General features: G+C 34.1%; 1 protein-coding gene across 4 annotated transcripts in view; it reads left to right on the top strand.

The window, feature by feature from the left end:
- Positions 1–6132: 6132 nt before the first annotated feature.
- LOC135833206 (protein amalgam-like) overlaps positions 6133–23629 on the top strand; it is a 172958-nt gene continuing 155461 nt past the window's right edge. For 3 of the 4 annotated variants that reach the window (XM_065346898.1, XM_065346895.1, XM_065346896.1), the window contains exon 1: positions 6133–6514. In XM_065346898.1, the coding sequence (XP_065202970.1) occupies positions 6466–6514 (49 nt within the window). In that variant the 5' untranslated portion in view covers positions 6133–6465. The remainder of the gene's footprint in view (positions 6515–23629) is intronic. The other variant, XM_065346897.1, reaches the window with a different exon arrangement.

The following is a 23629-nucleotide window of genomic DNA, read 5'->3' as shown; positions in this document are numbered from 1 at the left end:
GTGGTAGACTATGTTCGATGTCCTCTATCCAATGGTGCAAGAATCATTTAAATCGGTGCATGTCACCTGGGGCACCTCCCTTGTAAGTACAACTGATAATATTTGACAACATTTACCGGATACCAACTTGTGTGATAAAAATATTTCAGCTTTCGTTTTGAAGTGCTGTTTTTGGAAAAAATTGTCGTCTCACATGTTGAGCTCCTGAAAAGTAACCGTGAGGAATTTTGTCAAGAGCCCAAGTAAAATGAAATCTCTGATTCCTTCTTGTCAATAATCACTTATCACCTTTTTGTGAAAAGCTGATACTTTTTTCCCACAGCCAGTTGAAGTAGAAATGGCATATTGGGGATGTTTTGGACACTGCGATAAATTCGTGTTAATTTGTTATGTTTGGGTGTAAGAATGCCTCAGTTTTATCCGACAAATCCAGAAAAGACTTTTAATGAGTGTGGAATGATAAATGCTAATCAAGAACATTTGAAGTTGCCTCCTGAAAATACATATGTAGATTCGAGCAGGCTGCACTGGCTGAAAAATATGGCATAAAAAAGTCGACTCTTCAATATTGCCTCACTTATATTAAAAACAATCCGAGTCAACTGAAATTGCGGACAGATACTGACAATTGATTCCCAATGGATTGAAATTTGGGATTTCCAAAAAAAGCATTAAAAAAACCGTCATTTCTCAGCATGTCCAAAACATCCACCTATCGTGTCCAAAACATCCGGCCACTATGTGTATTGTGTACTGTCCAACACATCCACCCAAAAGGGTGTTTTTTCAAAGTCCAATGGTTTGTTCAATTTGCAACTTAGAAATTTTTCGAGTATGTCAAAATGTGCTTATTGAGATCCTTTTTCAAATGAGACCAACCCCGCCTTTCTAGGTGTTTCCTATCGCTCACAATTTCAAATCAAAGAAAAGTGTCCAAAACATCCTCCCTCTCCCCTACCTACTTAAGGGTAAGACTTTGTCCATTTTCATTGAAAAAATAGGTATAGGTACCTACTTTTTCAAAAATATTGTTTGTACCTAATTGAGAATTTTTTAAAAACTTATCAGAAAACAATAATTTGGAAAACCTTTGAGCCAAAACACCTCATATTGTTCTCTATGCCAGAATAATTTTCTTACCGCAATTTGAATCAACATGTATCTTCCCTTGTGTCTTTACTGTTTTGCGAAATAGGCCTACACATTTTCTGACTTTTCAGCAGGGATTACTATTTAAAATTTCCAGGAATTTTGTATGTTGAATAAAAATTTAAATTTTCTGACCCACTAAATACGTAGATTTTCAATATTACCTATTTTTATCCAAGACTCAATAGGATCTCAACCACTGCAGTGGATACATGCGTGTTCGGTCATCGGTGTGTTAATGAAATATGTATGATATCGTTGTTTCTTTCTGCTTCTTTTACATCTAACTGAATAAAAAGAAAATCATTAATATTTAATTCAACGGTTGGCTTTTGATAAAAATTCTAGTATGTACTTGAGTACCTAGTTACATACGCTATGTACCTATATAAACCACACAATACAGTTTATGTATAGGTACAGTCGATTCAAATCGTATGAAAATAATATAGGTCATCTTGACAATTGTTTTTAAAATTAGACTGTTTTTGTATTCACAAGTTGATTACATCTACGTAGTATACTATACAAACAGGTAAGATATAGGTGCTAAAAAAACAAACGAGTGATCATATCACCATCTGCGCTGCGTGAGATGCGCGATGCAGCCGGTTCCATGTGATAATACGGGATTAGCCGGCTTAATATGTGACGCGCAATATCGTTCTTTTACTAGCAAACTCACAAAAAATTGTCTATATTCTACAATATAAGCATAATTTCGTTGATAGAAATTAACATTACCCAGCACCTATAGATTTTGTAATTTTTTTCTAAACAAAAACCTTATAAATTCTAAAATGATTTTTATAGGTGTGTGTTTTATGCAAAATTTTCTCACGTTATGAGATTATTCCCGAGGAATAGGTAAAGATGCACCCGACGAACATAAGCTTTTTTTAAGCAATGAGGCAATGACGAAGTAACATTTTTAAATAATTTTTTCACGGATGTTTTTCGGGAAATTCACACTACCGCATCATTTCGATGGAAAAGAAAAAATAAGTACAGATTCATTGATGTAGATGTAGAATACCTGATGAAAAGTGTTTGTAATTAATGAAGGATGTACAAAGTATCAATTTTTTGATAAAATAGTTTGCGAAAATGAGTGTAAAAATATTAGGTATTAATAGGTACGAGTAATACTAGTGATAAAATCCAATTACTATACCGATTTTTTCTAGGAAATCAGCTTTGATAAAATCATCAAAGAAAGATAATCGTTGATTTTGGATTTAATTGGTGCAACGTAGGAATTCTGATTTGAAATGTACATAAACTACGCCAATAGGATGAGTAGGTACTCACCCAGACGTCGAAAAAAAATAACCATGAGCCATCGAGGGTAAAAGTCAATGTCACATTTGAGATATCTGCTTAATAATAATGACCACTAAATGAGTTACTAAGTAATCGAACTTCATACTTGGAAATTAGAATTTCTTCAATTTTAAAATTAATACTTACCTAAGAAAGTTGCATTTATGACTAATTTTCTAATAAGTACAGTAAATATAGGTCGTAAGTTGAGTGGTATTGCTCAAAATGTTATCATGTTATCAACGTTTTCTAAGAAAAGGTACACAAAATTCTAGGTAAAGAATTAATTCACCTACGGTGAGGTCGGGTGAGGTCTTGCATAAATTGCAAATTGAAAAGATTACAAAATATAGATTTTGGAGAAGTAGTTTGTAGGTACATATTATCTGGGTATGGTAATTTAAAACAAAATACAAAAAATTGCAAATTGTCAATCAAATTGCGAGTTTACCTACTCATGAGTCTACTCACTTACTTTCGCATTTTCTCTTACATCACGATTATTTTTTCTTGAAATAATTGCTGCCTCTTTTCCTTTCCCTTTCCTCTTCAAGTTTCGTCTTGACTTTTTTTTTCATGAATTAATACCTACTTAGCTGGAGATCTTTTACAAATATACTTCTCAATCACTCTTCACTCAGTCATTGGTCGTTTTTTCTCCAGAATACTATAACAAAATTGTGATTGACAATATGTACCTACCTCTCAAATGAAAATTCAGCTACCTGAACAGAAAATTGAGGGTCTTGCAAATTTTTGACATTTCGAAAACCAAGTTGAAAGTAGGCCTCAAACTGCGATGGTTAGTTGGAATTATTTATGACCAAAATACATAGAAAGTTCTTCAATTCCCAGCTGCTCAATCACACCTTTCAACAATTTGCTTTTTTTTGGTATAGATAATAAAAAAAAGGATTAACAATAAACTTTTTGGCCATTTTCTATTGAAAAAAAAAAAAAAAAAAAAAAAAAAAAACGGTCCTCAAAACGTGATAGTAGGAGGGAGTGTTGGATATCTGCTACTGCTCACATTTTCCAGCGTTTTGCATTTTTTTTTTTTAAATGGCTTCCTATTTTCTATAGCTGATATCCAAATTGAACCTCATCTGAACGTGATTGTAATCAAGATTTGCCAAATCAGAAACAACACTTTCTCCATGGGAAAAAAATTAATGAAATTGATGAAATGATGATTAGCATAACAAGGGAGCATACTAATCAGCTGAAGAATTTCTGGACCAGTCAAAGAAAAATTGATAGAGCATCCAAAAATGCACCATTAGACCAAATATCAAAATCCAAAGTTCAATTTTTGATTTTTGAAATTTTAAATGTAGGTCTAGGTAGGTCTAGGTACCATGGTTTCTATGAAAAAAAATCAAAATCCCTCTAATTCAGTTATCCGACATTTTACACATTCGATACTCTTGCAAAAATTCGCATTCCCTTTCCCACTCGATGAAATACGATTAAGAATCACTTTAATGGTCCTTGAGTCCTTGAGCCATCAGGCCTATCTATTTATTAGAGAATTTTAATCAGGTGCGGGGAAAAATTTTTATTGAATTCATCAATAATGAGATGAAAAACAAAATAAATGATGAAAACATATTTTTCAAGTGTAACTTCAGTAGATAACTTGACATTTTGATCTTTGTTGGAAAATGGAATTGATCTGAACTGGAGATTTTTCAAACAAAACAATAAAAACTGAAAAATAAAATTATTCTACTTGGCACTGCAGTGATAGTTATCCAAATCCAAAAGCTTCATTAATTCACTCGAAATCATTTTTTTACATTCCTTGACAGCAAAAAACTCATAAATACGAGTAGGGAAATGAAAAACGAATTTTTGAAAAATAACTCGCAATTTCCCAACAAATTACTGTGCCACACAGTATCATTCATTTCATTTACTAATACAACTCATCTTCTTCAAAGATAACAATTACCTATTCGTCAACCCTTAGTCACCCGGAAAAAAACTTGGTGAAAAACAAAATTATTCATCTAATATATTCATATCACGAGCACCCACCGCTTGCCAGGCAGCGAAAGTGCCCAACGTTGACTCACCATACACCCTAGTGCTAGAGAGGGGAAGTATACGCATACGCCATATTGGTTCGAACCAACGGATGTAACGTAAGTATGGATACAATCTTACTTGTAAAAAATGCAATTTTTTCGATTGTTCGCTGGTTCGGGTGAACTTTTATGTACTTTCAAGCTGAAGACGATGAAATTTCCTATCAACTGATGTTAAATTTTTGTTATTTCGCGAACAATTGACGATTTTATGAATACTTCTATTATCTATAATTTTTTTCATATACTACATACCTATGTCATCTTTGAACTAAAAATACTCGAAATCTTCAGTGAACATACAGGTATTTTAATATAGCAAAATGTTCGGAATTTCATCTTCTTTAAAATGAGTGATTAGCGAAAGCTCTACATGCAACCCTTCAAAAGTTCTATAAGTTTGAAGTTGCGAAAATAAGGCAAAAACCAACCGCGGATGGTAAGTATTGAACTTTGAACTGGAATTACTCAAAATTTTCAACGAACACATACGTACCTATAGGTATGTTAAAACAGCAAAACGTTCCTTATTTTATCTTTTTTAAAATGGGCTTTTACCGAAAGCTCTACCTTTTACCGTTCAAAAGTTCTTGAAGATCAAAGTTGCGGAAAGTGGTCTACAATCAACACTAAGTGACCCAAGTGACTGATAACAGTGATAACACAAAGGGAGTTGACAATTTTTGTGGGGATACCTACTAAGGATATACATAACATACTGAAAAATTTTCAAACTCGGTTAAAATGGGGCTGAGAAAAGTGTTATTGAAATTCCAGAAAAGGGAGCTCCCCAAAAAGGGGAGAGGATGTGGATCTGAAATTTTTCACGCGGAAGTTTCTCAATGGTACCCATCTGCCACGCTAATATTAACTCGAACGCTTTCGGGGACCATTTCACCCCTCTTAGGCGCCTATAGCCTTTACGTATGTATTTTTCAGGAAGCCCCCCTTTTTTGAATGGTTCTAGCACTTCTAGCCCCACCCCCCTTGGGGGTAGAAGGACAGTTGATATATCACTAGATCGGAAATTTGATGTCGAACACAAAAATAAAGCTATTTTCGACGTAAAATCATACTCCTCGCGAGAAAATCGCGAAAAACTGTGCTAGGGGGCACAAATGTGGGTCTGGGGTCTGGGGGGGATCCACGCGGATTTAGGATGGATTTTAGTATGTCATTTAGGACACAATCATGAGCATTTTGGCGCAAAAAAATTTTTCCCCCAATTTATTCCGAGTTGAGTTCTCATATGAGCTAATTTGACTAGATTAATTCATAAATAAAATCGTCAATTTTTCGCGAAATGCAAAAATTTAATGGAAATTTCATCGTCTTCAGTTTGAGAGTACATAAAAGTACACCCGAACCCGTGAAAAATCGAAAAAATTGCATTTTTTACAAGTAAGATTGTATAATTATGCAATTATGTACTTACGTTCTGATAATGTTTACAACCGTTGGTTCGAACCAATATGGCGTATGCGTATGCTTTCCCTCTCTAGCACTTTAATACACCCAAAGCGAACCGAATCGTTCGTTTGGTTAATCCACAACAATCCACACACACGAACTACTACATACAATGGTCTCTTCGTTGCAACTCGCGCCTAAATCGAGTTCGAATCACTTCACTACTTCAGTTTATTTTATTCTTCGCATATTCTTCTAGAAAGTGAGTCGGTGTGGTGTGTTCAATGACGGCGTGGTTTTAATTTTCGCGTGTTTTTTAAATTTTATTTTTCGACGTTTAATTAATTTATTTTGTTAATTTTTTCGATTAATATTTCGCTTGTGAATATTTTTCGCGAAATTGGAAAATTTTTTCAAATCGAGTTTTTTCTCATTGAAGTGTTGTTGAGTGCAAGTGTTCGGTGTGTTTGTTCGAGAATCTATAGAGGTGAAAATGCGGTTCGTTTTGGGAATTTTCCTTATTGGATTACTATTTAATTCAGGTACCTATCTATCTATTATCTCTTTTGCTAGATTTCATTTTTCAGTTATGAAGAAAACGAAAAATCCAGTTGAAATATACCTACTATTTCGAATTTTTTTTTGATGACTAATAAGCAGGTAACCCCGGAAGCCCAAAACGTGCCCCTTTTATTAATTTTTCAGTTATGAAGAAAACAAAAAATTCAGTTGAAATGTACCTACTTCGAATTTTTTTTATGAAAACTAATAAGCACACTGCACAGGTAACCCCGGAAGCCCAAAACGTGCCCCTTGAAAGTTGGAAAACCCACTTGAACGTCATTCAAGGCTGCAAGAACTTTTTTCTACCTAGTCATATCGCCATTACTTCGAAATACATATTTACAAAGTAATAAAACTAAATCCATAAAATATTCGCTGACTGCACCTCTATACCTCTTGTAGCTGTCTTACCGGTACCTCTATATTCTATACTTCTACCTACTTGAACAGTACCTACAATGTTTTATGAATCGGTTAAAAACAGCTCTGATTTGTTATCTAACTCGTAAACCATTATCAGCCTCACACCTGTTTGCTGAAACTGTGTCACTGATTTATAGACATTTCGTTGGTTATCTCTCGCTGATGATAACAATGCGGTAAATCTGGACAAAAAAACTTGCTTTTCGTAGCCTCACGCAGCTTCGAATTCGCGTCTTCCCGGAATCGGCGATTCTTTTGAATAACCGGCCGGTATTGGCGATTGGAACCTTCGCATCTTCTCTTTCTTATCCTTACCGTAAAGGTATTTACCTACAATACAAATTTCCAAAACGCGTTAATCTTTACAGAAGCTATTATTTGGTTTTGAAGTCTTTTTATCTTTACACAAAGTGTACCCAAAAAGCCACCTTTACACTGATACACTTCTATAAGTATAGGTAACGGTTCGTATGCTTAGTCCTGTCCTGAAAACTAAGTATATTGTAATTCGAACTACTCGTATGATGATGGTACTTTGTGGGATTTCTCATTTTGTGGTCGATGCTGCTGAGGATATTAATGGTCAAGAGGATATTTTGACGTTGACCGGTTCGGTTCGGTTCCGTCGGTATCTACTAAAACAATAATATTAATAGATTTTGTGATTAATGAAAACCATTCCGAGAAAGATGGGTACATTGAATAATTCAGTAGCCTTTGTAAAGGGTTATTTTTCGTGAGCTAGTTGTATTGTAATACGCGTACAAATATGTGTACAAGGGGTATGACACATGATGTATTTCTTTTCATAAAGATATTCTCTTTGACGAGAGTTTCGACGTCTTCATTATTTTTTTTTTTTCAAACGTCGGATATTTATTGAAGTTTTGATTTTTCAACTGATAATTTCACCTATGTTGGTCCAGGTATGAATGGGTGATGGTGAGGTATGGTACATGCAGTACAATTTATGTACATACCTACCCCATGTACGACGTACGTGGTGCATAATATTTTAATGGTCGATATTGTTCAATGTTGGTTATTATTTTCTCGAGAAGGTTGAAGTAAGGTAGAGGTACCTACTCTTGTGAGATGATTAAGTATACTGAGTCTTTTGTAAGTGTGAGGTTCTGTTCATGTGAGCTGATTCGAAATAATAGGTATTTAATGAAGAACTTATCACGATGCTCATCAAATCGAGTAAAAAGTTCCATTGAGGTAGGTACTAAAAAGAAGCTGTAAAATTAAGTACATCGAAAGACTGAAAAAAATTTCGGACTCAAAGCTAATCCCTTTCCATAGTAGGTACAATATTGGAATTCAAAATTTCAACAAAAAAAATGAAAGATTCTATGTTAAAATGTTCGTAAAAAATCAAGCATCTCTCATGCGAGCAAATTTACCTATCCTATAATTTTGGAACTTTCGAAAAAATTTCAAAAAGTGATTGAAAAACTTTAGTGATGATAAGAGTTAAGCTAGATAAGTGAGCATTTTACAGAACTTCCTATCGGAGATGAATTATTATACATGTGTCTTGAGTAAAAATTTAAAACTAGGTAGGAGTGTGCTTTCCTAATTTATATGAAAGGGAGATGATTTGGTACCCCAGAACAAGACAAAAATATCGTCTCTGATGGAGAACTTCCAAAAAAATTAACAATAACAACAGTTCTTTTTTTTTTTTGAGAAAACGAAAAAATATTATTTTTCATGTCCCTCTGCAAAACAGAGGAAAACTGAGAAGAATCCTCAAAAATGGGATATTCTTTGGGGTATTGGAAGAGGAATTAAAAATGATAACATTGCAAGCATTTATTTTCATGTGATATTTCTCGAAAAAATTATTTCTTTCGTTTTCCAAAACTGTTGTGAATTTGAACTTTTAAATCCCAATTATGTAGTCGTTTCAGAACTTTTGATACCTACTCACTGCTTTTTAGAAAAGAAAAAAAACACAAATTATGGTTCGCTTCACTCCTTTTCCTTTTTGTGATGGGATTTCATATTTTTTTATAACTATGATTAGCTTTCAGGATGAGCCAGTCATCAATCCTAACATTAACAAAAACTGAGAAATTAATTTTTTTCAAAGTCAAGACCCTAATTTTTTTAAAATAATAATAAGTACATTCTGATGTTTTTTTTTTTCAAAAAAAAAAGTTTTGGATCAGATTATTGACCATCCAATTTTATAAATTGTTTACAAAATAGACATTAAGTTGAAAAAAAATTTTTTTGAGAAAATTAGCCAAACACTCATCAGTTTTTTGATTTTTTTAAATTGCCTATGGTAACCGAAAAATTGCAACTACATATGTATTTGCATTTCAACACTCTCCTCGTTCGAAAATGCCTCCTGTTTGTGGACAAAATATCTTCCTTCCAGGGATATCTCCTGGGCCAAAATGTTTGCATGAGTCACTCTGTGACTCAACTCTAAGTAAAGGTCTCCAGTGTATTTCTTTGAAAATCTTCTCATAGCCATTTTTTCGCGATCCTATCCATAGAATATTTATCCAGTAATGAACTTCTATAATAATCAATCTACATACATAGGATGCAATTGATTCTCAAATTTTTTTAAATTTATTGGTTATGTACCTAAAACTAAATTATTATCGCAAAAAATTGATTAAAATCATTTTTTAAATTTTTACCCCTTTGGGGAAGTGCTGAGGGCCGTGGATGGGGTTCAATTGAAAATCTGACGTCATATTCGTGTTCAGCGTCACCAAAAACAAACAATTCGATATATCACATGCCCCATATTTTTTTTAAAGTTTTACCCAAATTCAAGGGAAGGGATGCTCCCTCTCCATGCATTAAAAGATCCCATCTCGAATAATGAATATTTCGAAAAAAACATCAAAAGGTATACCTATCTATGGTAATTTTTTCAGAATTTTAAATGGTAGGTAGCTCCCACTTACAGCGTCATTTTGAAATTTGAACTTTCAACTTTTGAAAATTTCAAAATTTTTAGAAAGCTTAAAATGCAATGCCCTTTCAAACTGTAAAATGAGTTTTGATTAAAGTATCATAGCTTTGGAGGTATGCGCTGCTGAAGTTGAGTACCTCGAGACAATGTGAAAATGTGACCCATTACCTATAAGTAGATATTTGAGTCAGTCATTTCGAAAACCCCATAACTCCTGCAATTACACTGAATGAAAATCCGTATTCAATCATTTTGGGTATTGGAGTTACGGGATTTTCTAGGATTACGTGTCACTTTTCAGGGTTTAAAAAACATCATTTTGAAAACCCCATTAATTCCACGTATTTCACAGTGGAATATATCGCAGTGTACAGAATTTCGAGTTCTGGTAAAGGTACTGGAGTGTTTGTAATGATGAGACCAATCGATTAGCTCATAATTTTACGGTTTTATCATAAAAATACAGCACACAGACAGTTTTTTTCGTTTCCTGAAAAATTTTTAAAACACCAGACTGGGGTTTTCGAAATGACCGATTCATCTGGAATTATTTCAAATACGTAGATAAATGGTGAAATCATATCAACGGGAATATCCACTTGATAATTTTATTTAGGTAGGTAGCTAGGTGTAGGTACCTTTTTCGTGTCGTTATTATATGTATAAAAAAATAAAATAGATAGCATTATTTATTATCCTTTTGAAATTATCATTACAAAGTTGATAAGCCAATGTAGTTGATAAATCGATGAAATGTTAGAATTCTACCGCTCTGTTCTATTATTATTTCAACAAAAATTCACAAAGTCGTAAAATCTTTGATCTATGGCAGTCGTTCTTATTCGGTATATCTGACATTTAAATGAAAAAAATCATAAAATCATTCTCGATCATCTATACTCGTCTCAAGTTGTAAATCACCATCCGCCTCTCCTTCTCAGTCACCACAATTCGAAAGCTTTCAACAAAACTGAGTATTGCCCAAATAAATTCTATACCTAATTACGACAATTTAATTCTAAAATTTCAACAACGAAAAACGAACTTGAAAGAATGTCATTTATTTACACTTTGCATCCGCTCAGTACACAATTAAACGAGCTAATCAAAAATTAATAGATACATTTCGCTCGTGTTATCATTCCGATAACATTAACGTTTTAACAACAGTGAATAATTTGGCAAAGCGCAATTCAATATTTACGACCCAAGCATATGTTAGTATATAAAAACGTTGATTTATTTTTCAAATATAGTATTTCGAAACGTACGTAGACTCATCGAAGACTAAACTCAAACCCTATAAAACGCAGCCGAATATACAAAAATAGTTCATCTCATCACAACTCACGTCGTCGTTGAAACTCGAAAATGCATTTAATGAACGGGTGTCGGGTGCGTAGCGATCTGTATACTTGCCGAAGATCCGAAAACAAATAAGAGATTGCATCTTTTCAACTATACAATTACCATTGCCCATGCCAAAAATTCGACTATATAAAAGTAACCGAGGCATATTTCATAGTAGGAAACTGAAACATACCAACGCAGTGTAAAATTACCCTGAAAACCTTTTCTTATAAAAACACGTGGAATTCCCATCTCATCTCATTCCATCCCACCCTATATACTTTACCTTTTTACCTCGGTGTCCCTTTTGTTAACCTCTTGTTAGTCTTTTTTTCCGCTCTCTTTCAAAAGATGAATGGATCTGGAACGTACCTATATAAATGAACATAAGTGCGTCGATCTCGAATTACACAACCTTGAATTTTTCGTGTACGTACAGTGGTACATGGTCGGGACGAACGTTAATTAAACAAATTTGCCTATCGTAATAATAATAATAAATTTTTACGAGTTACTTATCGAAGCTGATAACCTTTGGATTAACAATATTCGGGTATTGGCTAATTAGTTTTAAAATATGGTTACATTTTCAAAAGATGAAGAGAACTGGTTCGACTTCGAGTCAGTCTCGTTAAGAAGGAAGTACGCGCCATTTATTCTACTCTATGAAAAAAAAATCACAGCCTTATACCTATTAAGGGAGAAAACTAGGTTTATTAAGTACCTACATGTATAGATGACTAACGTAAGACTGAAATCTTAGGGGTGTTCTACGTAAATGTCACGTTTATCCCAGGATTTCTAAAAAAAATAAATAAAATCTACCTATGCAGAGTCAGCTTTGCAAAGAACATTTGTAATATGAAACCACGTATTATGTGGTGTTCGTAATTATCACGCAAACCGCGAATAGATAATTAAAATGTATATGTGTAAAATTGTTGCTATGTATTCTTCTTTATAAATATGTACCTACAATGAAAAATTAAACGTGATTATGTTTGCATAAGCGTACACGTAGGTACGATGAGTACGTTCGCGTATTTCAATTATTTTATTAAAATGAATCGTCTTATCTGAATATCTTAATTGTTGATGGGAACGAGTAAGCTGTGTTTTTAAATGTAGTTAACAGAAAGTACGTAGATAAGAGATACATATTTTACCTGCTTTAGCTTTCAAGTGAGCTTGTTTGACAAAATGTTTCTGATTTTTTCGATTTGAGTTGACTGCATACCCAAACTTTCAGGGGAAAAAATTCGGATTTACAGGTTTAGCGCATCTTGAATGGTCTCAAACTTGAGACGTGCTTAAAATTTATTTTGCTGCGAAATCGAGAGATGAAAATTAAGTACCATGAGAATTGAGAACATTATTTGGAAGAAATTAAGATGTGTCTGAGGACGAAATAGGATAGAAACTGGGTATAGATCATCCTCAACCCCACCTCTACATTCTGCTCAAGTTGGAAAATTTTAGAAAATATGCGGAAGGTTGAGAAAATGCAACAATTACAAAGAAATTTACTCTACCAAAACTCGAGGAAAAGAGTTTTCTGCAAACAGTGATTCTCATTAATTTCCAGGAAAAATATTTTTGATTCTTTAGGGTTCATAATTAATCCAGGTTTTCAAAAAATGGTAATCAAATATGATATTCATCATAAAAAAATTTGTTGAAGACATTTTGGCAGTGTTGTGATTTTTTGAACAGAAAAAAGTTTTGAAAATATCAATTTTTGCAAAATTCCCATATACCTAATATGCAAAAAAAAATCCAGAAAATGCTCAAATATGCAGAAATATGCAGGTTTTCCCCCTAAAATATGATCAAGTAGGTATGCAATTTGGTCTAAAATAATATGCAAAATATGCAATGAGGAAATTTCGTGATTCGGAGATCTTATGAAATCAAATAATTATGCACTTTTTCTAGTCCATAAAAAAAATGCAAAGCATAAAAATCCCATCTCCAGTGATGACGTAGGGATGAAGAATCAAGAACATTTTCAATTCATTTGTAATTTTTCCAAGGAGAAATTTCAAAAATTGCTTCTGATTCAGCAGAAAACATTGCTGGTAATGCTGGTATGTCCAAAAAAGTATAGTGCCCTAGAAATGAGTCATAATTGATGCTCTGAACCAATATAAGTACATGATTATAAGCATCTTCATTTTACATGCTGCAATGTAATTCAGAATTTTTGATGGACAGATTTGACAGATTGGATTCGATCTTTTCTAAGGAAACTCGTAAAAATGTACCAAGTCATGTTTATTAATTCTTGGTGTGTTCAGGGGCAGGGACCACCGGGGCCATGTTGAAACCAAAAAAATGTGCTATTTTCGCTTTGTCTAAACATAAATTTTTGCAAGCTATTTTGCCCTCACTTTGCTCGGATCAGTTTGCTTGTCTTTTGTTTCAAAAAATTGAAATTTTTAATTTGTAATGTACATTCAAATTTTAAAATTATTATTGTCAAAAGAATAAACTCATCTTGAAAAAAATTATTTTTACATCTCAAAATACCTACAAATTTTCGAAAATTTCCGATCTCGCTTCGCTTGGACATTGTTTATTTATTTATTTATTTCATTGAATGAGCCATATACAGCAACTTATCGGCTAGAGGCTCGTATTTACGAGTGAAAAGCTTAAAATTAGGTTATACAGGAAATAATGTTAAGTATGTACATACAATTTAAAATTTTTCTATCTAATTTTGTTGAGATAAGAAATTTAATAACTTTGTCTGTGTGAGAAGGGTTGTCAGAAAAGAGGACCTGGAGTTCGTTAGAACTTAGGTGTCTAGAGCGTTCATTCTGGTAGGAAGGGCAGTCTATCAGTAAATGAGCAATGTTTAGGGGGATGTTGTTGCATTCTGGGCATAATGGTGGAGGCTGTTTAAGGAATATGAATTGGTGAGTGAGAAGGGAGTGGCCAGTCCTGAGTCGGGTGAGAAGAACCTCAGATTTACGTTGAAGTTGCTCAGAAGTTTTCCATAAAGATGTGGTGTTTTTTATGCTTTTAAGTTTATTTGAACTTGGGACCTGAGACCATGAAGATTGAAATGCTTCATGCATTAGTGTTTTGGAATGGATTTTCAACTCAGATAGAGGGATTGGTATGTTGGCAAGGGGGAGGGGGAGGTGTGCCTGTTTAGCTATTTTGTCTGCTAACTCATTTCTTTGAATCTGGGAGTGTGAAGGTATCCAACATAGTAAGGGTGTGCTATTTTGGAAGGGTTGAAGGAGTTCAATGATCTCAAGTGATATAGGATGTGAATACTTTGACCTATAGTTTTTTATTGATGAAAGAGCAGATAAAGAGTCAGTAAAAATTATGACATTATTTAAAGAAAAATCAAGGGAATATGAAATTGCAGATTTAATTGCATATAGTTCAGCAGTAAGGATAGTGCAAATAGGTACATATTCAAATTTTTAAAAATGAAAAAACCAAAAATACACATTTTTCACCTGAAAAAGTAGGCTATTGTTTTTCTACCAAAGCTAGCTTTTGCTCTCACTAAATTGAAACTTTTAAGACCCCATCATTCAAATTCTAAAACCCTGACAAGTGAGCTAAAAAAATGAACAAATGTAAAAAAAAATGTTTTTTACCTCACGAAATGCGAACATTTAAAAGATTTTGGCCTCGCTGTGCTCGGGTCAATTTCTATCTATTTTATAAACCAAAAAAAATCCATTTTTGAAACTTCCATAAATTCAAAAGGGAAAATAACAATTTTTTATGAGCCTTAATGCGAATTACACGTATCAATGGGCATTGTCATTTCATCTCTTATTTCACTTTCAAAACTCGTCATTTGACGAAAATGGTATTTTTTTCTCGTGGTAAATTTCTAGCCTCCCCCCCCCCACCACCTCTTGTTTTGTTCCTGTCTGGCTTACCAATTTTTTCGGAATTGAATCAAAAATCAATTGCACAAGTTGCATTCAAGGATCCGAATCTGAAAAAAAACAGGACCAGAACGACAAAGATTCTTGAAGGAGAGGAGGTAAAATTTTGAGGGTCCCATTTGATGCATCTGTCAGAGGCCCCCAACCGACCCAGTCCGCGCCTGGGTGTGTTCTACAGAATCTGGCCTCTGATTTCATGATGCTTTTGATTTTTGGAATATCATCCTTTGATTTGGGCATTGCATTATTATAATATTTTGACAATAATTTCTGTTTTTTGGAATGGGAAGACAAGAAGTAAGTTATGAAGGGAGGGGGAGCTGGCTTGACATCGTCCTACCTACAGTATCTATTTTCACTTCCTTAAAACCTTTTTCTACCGCCTGGTAAAATACCTATAAAATCACAGCATATACCCTCCACACCTATCTAGCTCCATAGGTCTAATATGTGTTCAACTTGGAGTATTACATCACTATTACAAGATAGATACCAGTACTTATTGTGTACTTTGGTGGTTCACCGATACTTCCGAAACCTTTGAAAGACTACAGTCGATTATATAATTCGATATTTTGTTAGGATCAGGTTTTATTCCACATAGGATACTCGTGTGTTCTACATTTGGATTGGAAAACCGCTGCAGTTCGACACCAGGTTTGTGGCGTATTTCAGTTGGAATGTGTTACAACCCCCGTCCAACGCGATGCAATTCCTATGTGCACCTAAGAAATTTTATCATGCGTGACTGTGTAGTGTGTACTAGATACCACAACCATGGCAGTACGCCGCCAGTGGTTAATAATTCGGTGGTAATTTGGTAAAAAGTCGATATCTCTCGTTAGCAGATGTTAGTTTTTTTTTGCGGTGTAAGATCAAAGCGTGAAGCTTTCTCGATCATAAAAATGAGAAATATGAACAGGAAAATAACCACCTATATCAACGTTGGAAATCGCGTCCTGTATAACTGGCGTATAAACGGTAGGTAATATAAATTCTTGCTCGTATGAAAACGTCACATACAAGAAAACCCTTTCAAGTTTGTAAGCAACGAAAATAGACGCGAACCCTTAATGACTCGCCTCATTCACCTGGCGTCCAACTGTAACGTGTGGAACGTTTATAGCTTACCGTAGCTCTTCGTCTTCTAACTGAAACAACGTCACTGTGGAAGGTCTTAATTACCTAGCCAATCGCGCTAACCAACGGTCAAACAGTCTAGCAGATTTGCCGTAGTAAAATACGCGAACATTACCTATCCGAAGGTTACTTCCTTATCGTAGGAGGATTCGCTATTCGCATCCAAAGACGCAGAAACGCGATGCTGTGTCATCTCATTTGTGCGGTTGAAACATTTATACGCCGGTATTGTTTGTCTCTACGGGTTATTTCGCGTCACAAGTCGTCTCTAACTCTAAGCCAATGCGATCCGACTATGAGATCGCTTATACGACGTCTTATGACCTACCACAGAGTTTCAAGTGGCTTTGGCAAAGAGAGTTATTCGATTAAAAATGGTCTATGAGCTAAACTCGAACAATTAATTAACATTTTTTCAATACTTTGCCGCATTTTATTCATACGTATGTATGTTCTGAGAATTACGACTGGAGACGAAAATAGAATCCGATGTGGAAGGCGATTAAAATAGACGAATGTGCTGCTTCTGTTATCGAATATGTATTATCAATACTTACTCAGTTGTTGTTGTTGATGGAATTTTATCTTTGATTCATTTCATGCGTGATGCATTTATTCGTTGATATTTTGACTGTAGATAGGATGTGATAATGATTGCAATTCTCAGAAGTTGAATTTCATTCATAAATTTTCAAGTAGCTATCTAGTACCTATCTATGTACTTATCTGTTTTGGAATGCCCGAAAATGCACGTTAGCATAAATAAAAATATGAATCCAACGAGCCAAGAAAAGTACAACCGCGAGCATTAAATTAAATTTCTCCAAAAAATAGTCGTAGATTTGGATTCTTATCAAAATGAATGGAATAATACATACCTACATGACGTCATCTTCAGAAAAGTCTTGTTTTTATCTTAGTAATAAGTACCTACCTACCTACTATACCTGCACATTTTGTAAAAAAAAATACTTATATATATTTGGGATTTCGACCAAATTCAGCGAATACACTTTCATTTTGAGTGAAAGGTTTCTCAGGAAAAATGTCAGCTCCGGTGATGCTTCTGGAGGAAAGTGATATGGGGCACAAAAAAAAACATTTTTGAAAAAATTGTGGCTTTTTCACTCTGACCTGTACCCAACCTCACAACCTGCATAGAAAGAAATGGCCGAGTTCCAAAACATGGTATTTGGGATTCTGCGTTGACCCAGGCTGTTACTATAAAAATCCAAGGCTCCTTTAAGGATTCCACTGAGCTGTTAAAAATTTGCAAATCGCTATTTTAAGGTAAATTCGTATTTTGCAAATATTTTCTTCTCAAGTATTCCGCATTAATCATGATGTAAATTTTTCAATCGTTATTAGATATCAATTTGGAAAAAAATCGAGAAAATACAAGTAACTAAAAACACATTACCTTTTGCAATTTTTGGATTTTAGAAATTTGCAATAATGCAAGGCTCACTGGTTACTTTTTGAGAAATGAAGTTAGGTAGCTTTTTTTCAATTTTTCAAATACTTATTCAATCAATCCAAAACTGAGTCGTATACTTCTTGAAGAAAAAAAGAAAAATGTTGATAATATCGACAGGTGGATACTGGATAATTTATGGAAGTATTCACTTTTTATTCTTTTCCAGCTGTTCACGTGATTACACTTCCTTTTCAGCACTACCTTTGCTAAAATTTTCAAAGTTTTGTTTCCTTCAAAATTGCTAAAAAGTTTTGTTTCCATCTTGCCAAAAATTGCTAAAAATCGTCGTTTTTTTGAAAGAATTCCAATTATTTGTGTTTTTTTTTTCAAAAATTGCTCAAGTCTTGCTGTGTTGTCCAGAATTACCTAAAAGTCTTGATTTTTTAACAAAATTCTCAACGTCTCACTTTTTGCAAAAAATTGACGAAAATTCTCCTCACTTTTTGTTCTAATAATTCCAAAAATTGCCACAAAATCTCACCTCTTTTGTTAAAAATTGTCACTTTTTTGCCAAAAATTATCTATACTGAAAATTGTCGCTTTTTTGCAAAAAAAAAAAAAAAAAATTCATAAAGTCTCAATTTTTTGTTAAAAATAGCTGCTAAAATCAGTGGCGTAGCCAGGATTTTCTCAAGGAGGGGGCAAAGCAAAGCAAAACTAGATTTTTAAGCACGAAAAATCGAAATGAGGGGTAATTTTCTGAAAATCTATCGTAATGTGTGGTGATTTCATGAAACTGAAGGTAAAATTACTGCTCGAGCGGAGCGAGAGCGAAAATTTTTAGAAAAAATGGGTCAGAATAACGAAAAAACGTCCATTTTTACATGTTTTCTTTCGAATTTTCGCTCGCAAGGGGGGGCCATGGCCCCCTTCGCCCCCCCTTGGCTACGCCACTGGCTAAAATAGTCAAATCCTCGTTTTTTTCTGGTAGGTATATAAGTTGTCAATAATTGTCAAAAAGTTGTGCCTTTTGAAATTGAAAAAAAGTGAGTCTCATCCTATGGGTAGGTACCTATTTTGAATGGTTTGAAACTTTTTCCGACATGAATTCTCGATTCCATTTTTTTGGGGGGGGGGGGGTTGAGAAGCTGAAATTTTTTGAATTAAAGCAATTTTCTGTTTCGGTTTAAAAAGACTTTAAAGACAAATTGAAAGTAAAATTGATTTCAATTTTCGAAATCTTCTAATCCAGGTGATTTTATTTTTTGAAGGACCGACGATAGCCTCCTATTAGGTATGTGTAGTTCATTTAGAGAACAAGGTTTTTAGTGGATTAGGTACATTTGATAAGAAGTATTTTATCGTTAAGGGAACGTTGAACTTTGAAATAGGGGAGCATAAAAAAAGGTAATAAAATTTATCATTAATAAATAAAGGCAACGGTGGTTCTCATGGTGAGAATAGATACTACTACATATTTACTCATTAAAATATCATAATGATACTCAAGTTGCGTGTTTTATTAGATAAGTACTTTTAAGGTTTCCAGAAATGAAAATTCTATCAACTCCTTCAAATAATAAACATCCCTAAATTTTTCTCTCGGGGTTTTAAGTCACGAATCATGGGAACTGTCAAGTTGAAATTTTATTCAAGCTTTCAATTTGAAATGTGGTGAAAAACTATTTCAAAACATTTTTAAAATTTAAATTCGAACCACTTTAGCTTGGTATGTACACCTTGAATACTCCTGTTTCCCTTCCAATGACCTGATTGCTGACGAATGTGGGCCTTTTTTGCTTTTCTTGGCGAGTGCCACCTTTTATGCAACAACGTATTTAAAATATAGTGAAAACGTAAAGTATATCGTTACAAAACGTCCTTCATAATGTCGTAAAATTATTTATCCTACCAAAAAAACGCACCAATTGTTTCCAAAGCGTGAAATTCACTCGGATTTTTTTTCGTCACTCTATTCACCAAATTTCTTGTTATCTTGTTCGTTTTTTTGACGTGTGGTATGATTCAAAGGACCCATACCAATGCCCATACCATATACACACCACAATACCTACTTATACGGATAGTTTACAACATTCTTTGTAATAAAACTATCAAAAATTCAATACATTTTAAATTAGCGGTAAAATAGGTTTAGAAGTTGGGTTCGGACAGTTTACAAATCAAAAAGTAAAAAAAAAAGAAGGAAAAAAAGGGTGATATAATTGACATTATCGAAAAGAAACACAACACGAAGGCGTTTCTCTTTTGATCGTGAACATAATACTGCCACCCAAACCATTAACCCCTGCAGTTTCAACTCATTCTGTATCCTCGGGGCGGGTATTCGCCGCTGGTCATTAACGTTAAAGGTGTTACCTGGAAGTGAAACTACCACAAAAACAGTCCTCGTGTTACATAGGCCAAGCAGGGTCATGACAACCGATGTCCCGAATGCTGAACTGATCGACAACGTGACTCGTTCCAGATTGATTTGAATAGTTTATTGTGGGTAGGCTATTTGATTTTTGGTCGTGGGGTGATTTTTTTTTTATTGTTGGGATGTGTTGTTTTGGAAGCAGAAATGAGTTTAAATTTTGGGGAAGGTAGGTACAGTTGGTGTGAAGAATTCCTGACTAACCCTTGCTAGTTCACTTTTCTTTAAATTTGTGAAAATAAGAGTGAAGAAAGAGGAAGAATTATTTTTCCTAAATTATTTTTCAAGGCTCAGGTGAAATTATATTCATAATTCCTGCACATTGTAGAAAGATCGTATATAATGAGAAGGTTTTTTCCAACTCGCAGTTGGTTTAAAATATTCCAGAGATAATTTAGTAATTAGAAAATACTTTTGTATTCGAAATGAGAAAACCTCCTTTTTTAGATTTCCTAATGCTTTAATATTCGCTTGAGCGATCAACCGTGTAAAACTAGGACTTGAACTTGAAAATTGAAGGTGTGGATATAAAATACCCTGAGGCATGAAAGCATAGTGTTCAACTAATGAAGAAAGGAGGAGCATGTGTACATTGTACCAACATATACTCATCGAGCAAACAGGAACTACCCCAGAAGTCAATTTTTCTTCAAATTTACACCAGCCAAATCACACTTTAAACACGTGTATTTATGTAAAACTATTAAAAAAATCTCTTCGACGTGTATTTTTCAAGTAATCGGCAGGGAGAATTTCGTGACCACTTTAGCTGTAAAAATTCGACGTTTAATTTTCGAAATTAACAAACCCCCTGACTCGATCCTCATCTTAATCAAGTAAGTAGTAACGATCAAATAGCGTGCATTGCGCGAATTACAAACACGCGATGCAAATCATCATTACTGTACGAGTTCACAGAATTTTGTGTATTTTTTAACGTTCTAGCGCTTGTAAAATTATCGTCTTAAGTACCACGATTCGTTAATTCATTGTCCATAATTCACTCGAAAATGAATAAAAATTTATAAATGCATCGAATTGCATTCTACGTTACTCACGTACTTACACCTAATCTTGTACATGAGATCCTAGAACGAGAACCATATTATGGCTTGTGGTTTGGCTGCTGATGCTGAAGTAAGAGTATAGGGCACATGTGCATCTTATACGATTACGACATTTGGCTATGGCATTTAAATAACGTTATGATGTATTTGTATATCTATCTTTTGGAAGACTCGTGAGAGTATTTAAAAATTACGAGGTTTAATAAAAAATTAAATATAGGACAACTTATTAATATCTTATTCGTGTTCGGAAATGCACCATCGAGTGGATTTATGACATACTGAGAAATTTGTCACTTTCTTTCCCTCGATGCCAAGTATGATCTGGTATGACGTACACGCCTTTTTTAACTCTGTGTTTATAAAATGTGGAAAAAAATTACCATATTTAAACGGTTAATTTTTCAAGCTCACGTAAGCACGGTTAGATTATAGGTATGCTTTACCCATGCCTTATATAAATACGTAATACAATACTATACTATACGAGAGTATGGCCTATACATTAACTAGAGATTTACGAGGGCTATGGGTATCACTATGACGTTTATCATTTAATGACATCAGTAATCAGTGTTATTTCAATGAGCATGAGCCATGAGCTGCTGCAAGGTTACGATATAAGTAGCTGTACTACGAGTACTTCTATACGAGCTTGTACTTGGCTAAAGAAAACAAAACGATGGACGAATAGAGATAGCTACTTTTTATTTTTCGACATATTTTAGACCAGACGAACTCGAAGAATTTATTTACAAACATATATTTTTTTAAATGAAAAAAAAACATACTGACCGAATAATTAAACCAGGAGTCAGATGGTGGTCGAAGATGAGCTAACACACGTATACAATGTCTACCGTCTAGTGTGGTTGCCATGTGTTCAAAAATATACTATACTCGAACAGCCATCAGGGGAAAAGCTGATTCTGTGTGTCACGATACCGGCGACTTGTATGTAACACCACGACAGTCTTCGAGTACGAAAATTATCGGAATTTTTCTCCTTACGTGTTTAATGTTCGTAGTAACCGAGACCTAAAATAAAAGGGCGAATACCTATTTATAGGTAGAATAGACCTATGTACGAGTACGCGAGTGTGCAAGTTCCTAAAAATATGTATTAATCTGTAAACGTATAATATTCAGTTAGCGATGTTTCACTTAGTATTTTGTTGAAGTATTTCTCGCCTGTGTACCGTGTACCGGAATTATGAACGTATAATATTCTACATACTTCTTATATACATTGAACATAAGCCCATCTGTTGCTATCTCTCATTGTTGGAGTTTTTCCAAATGCCGCATATGCGATATTAAATATGAATCATGTGTTTTATTTTTAAACCCTGCTTTTTAGCCTCTTCTTTTGGGTGCGTGAATTTCGGCCCAGCATCTTTTTCAAATTGACCTGACCTCTCTCGACTCGTGGAGTGTGAGCTTTTTTCTTGGGTGCTGTGTTGGCGAATTTGTGGATGTACCATTTGACTGGGTGGAGTTTTGAGGGAGTGGGAGGAAAAAGTAAGAACGGAACAAGTTTTTATTTGTGAATGATTTTTTTTTAAATTTGGACGTTTTTAAAAATCTCTTCTTATTTGAATTCTGATTTTTTCATTTTCTTCTTGGGTATATTTATTATTGCAAATATTCTGAGCAAAAACTTTATCTTTCTTCAAATTTTATGATTTTTAAATGTTTTCCATTTTTTGCCTGTAGGTATTTGAAAAATTCGTTTCAAGCTTATTCATATTTTTTCCCATAATTTTTCAAATTTCAAGTTTATGGTCAAAGAGCACATGTTAAGAATGGCAATGAATGGCAAATCGGTCCCTGACTGTGGTTTTGCAATTAACAAGTGGAAGTTGACCCATGCCCCATGAGACAACTTTTTAATCAAAATATTACTTTTAATCCTTCCAAAAGGGGTGAAATTGGCATTCCTGTTAAAAATTTCCATAATTGACAGTTTTCAACTGATTTTTTTAGTCAAATTTTTACAGACATACATCTATAGGTTTCAGCCCAACATTTTATGATTTGGAACTTGTTCCAATTGATCAAAGAGAGTCAAACTTGGGAAATAGAATTTTCTCAAAAATCTTATTTGACCCCTGGAGTGGGGAGGGTCAAAGTTGAAAATTACAGAAAGGCAATTTTTTTGGTGGGGCATATTTTGGCTCCCAATGATTGGAAAGGGTCCAAAATCATATAATTGGTCACTACCGCCCCTGAGATCAACATATCCAAATTTCAGCTTCCTAGGTCATCCCCGCCCTATTTAAGGCGGAATTGAGGTGGAAAAAAACGAACAGGGTCAACATTTTCATCATACAATGGGAGGGCGCTACTTTAGTGCTTTTGCAGGTTTAAACCTTCCAATCCCATTTTACCC

The sequence above is a fragment of the Planococcus citri genome, chromosome 1, assembly GCF_950023065.1.
Source record: "Planococcus citri chromosome 1, ihPlaCitr1.1, whole genome shotgun sequence".
NCBI lineage: Eukaryota > Metazoa > Arthropoda > Insecta > Hemiptera > Pseudococcidae > Planococcus > Planococcus citri.
The sequence above is the reverse complement of the archived record's forward strand: the minus strand, read 5'-3'. Positions and strand labels throughout refer to the sequence as shown.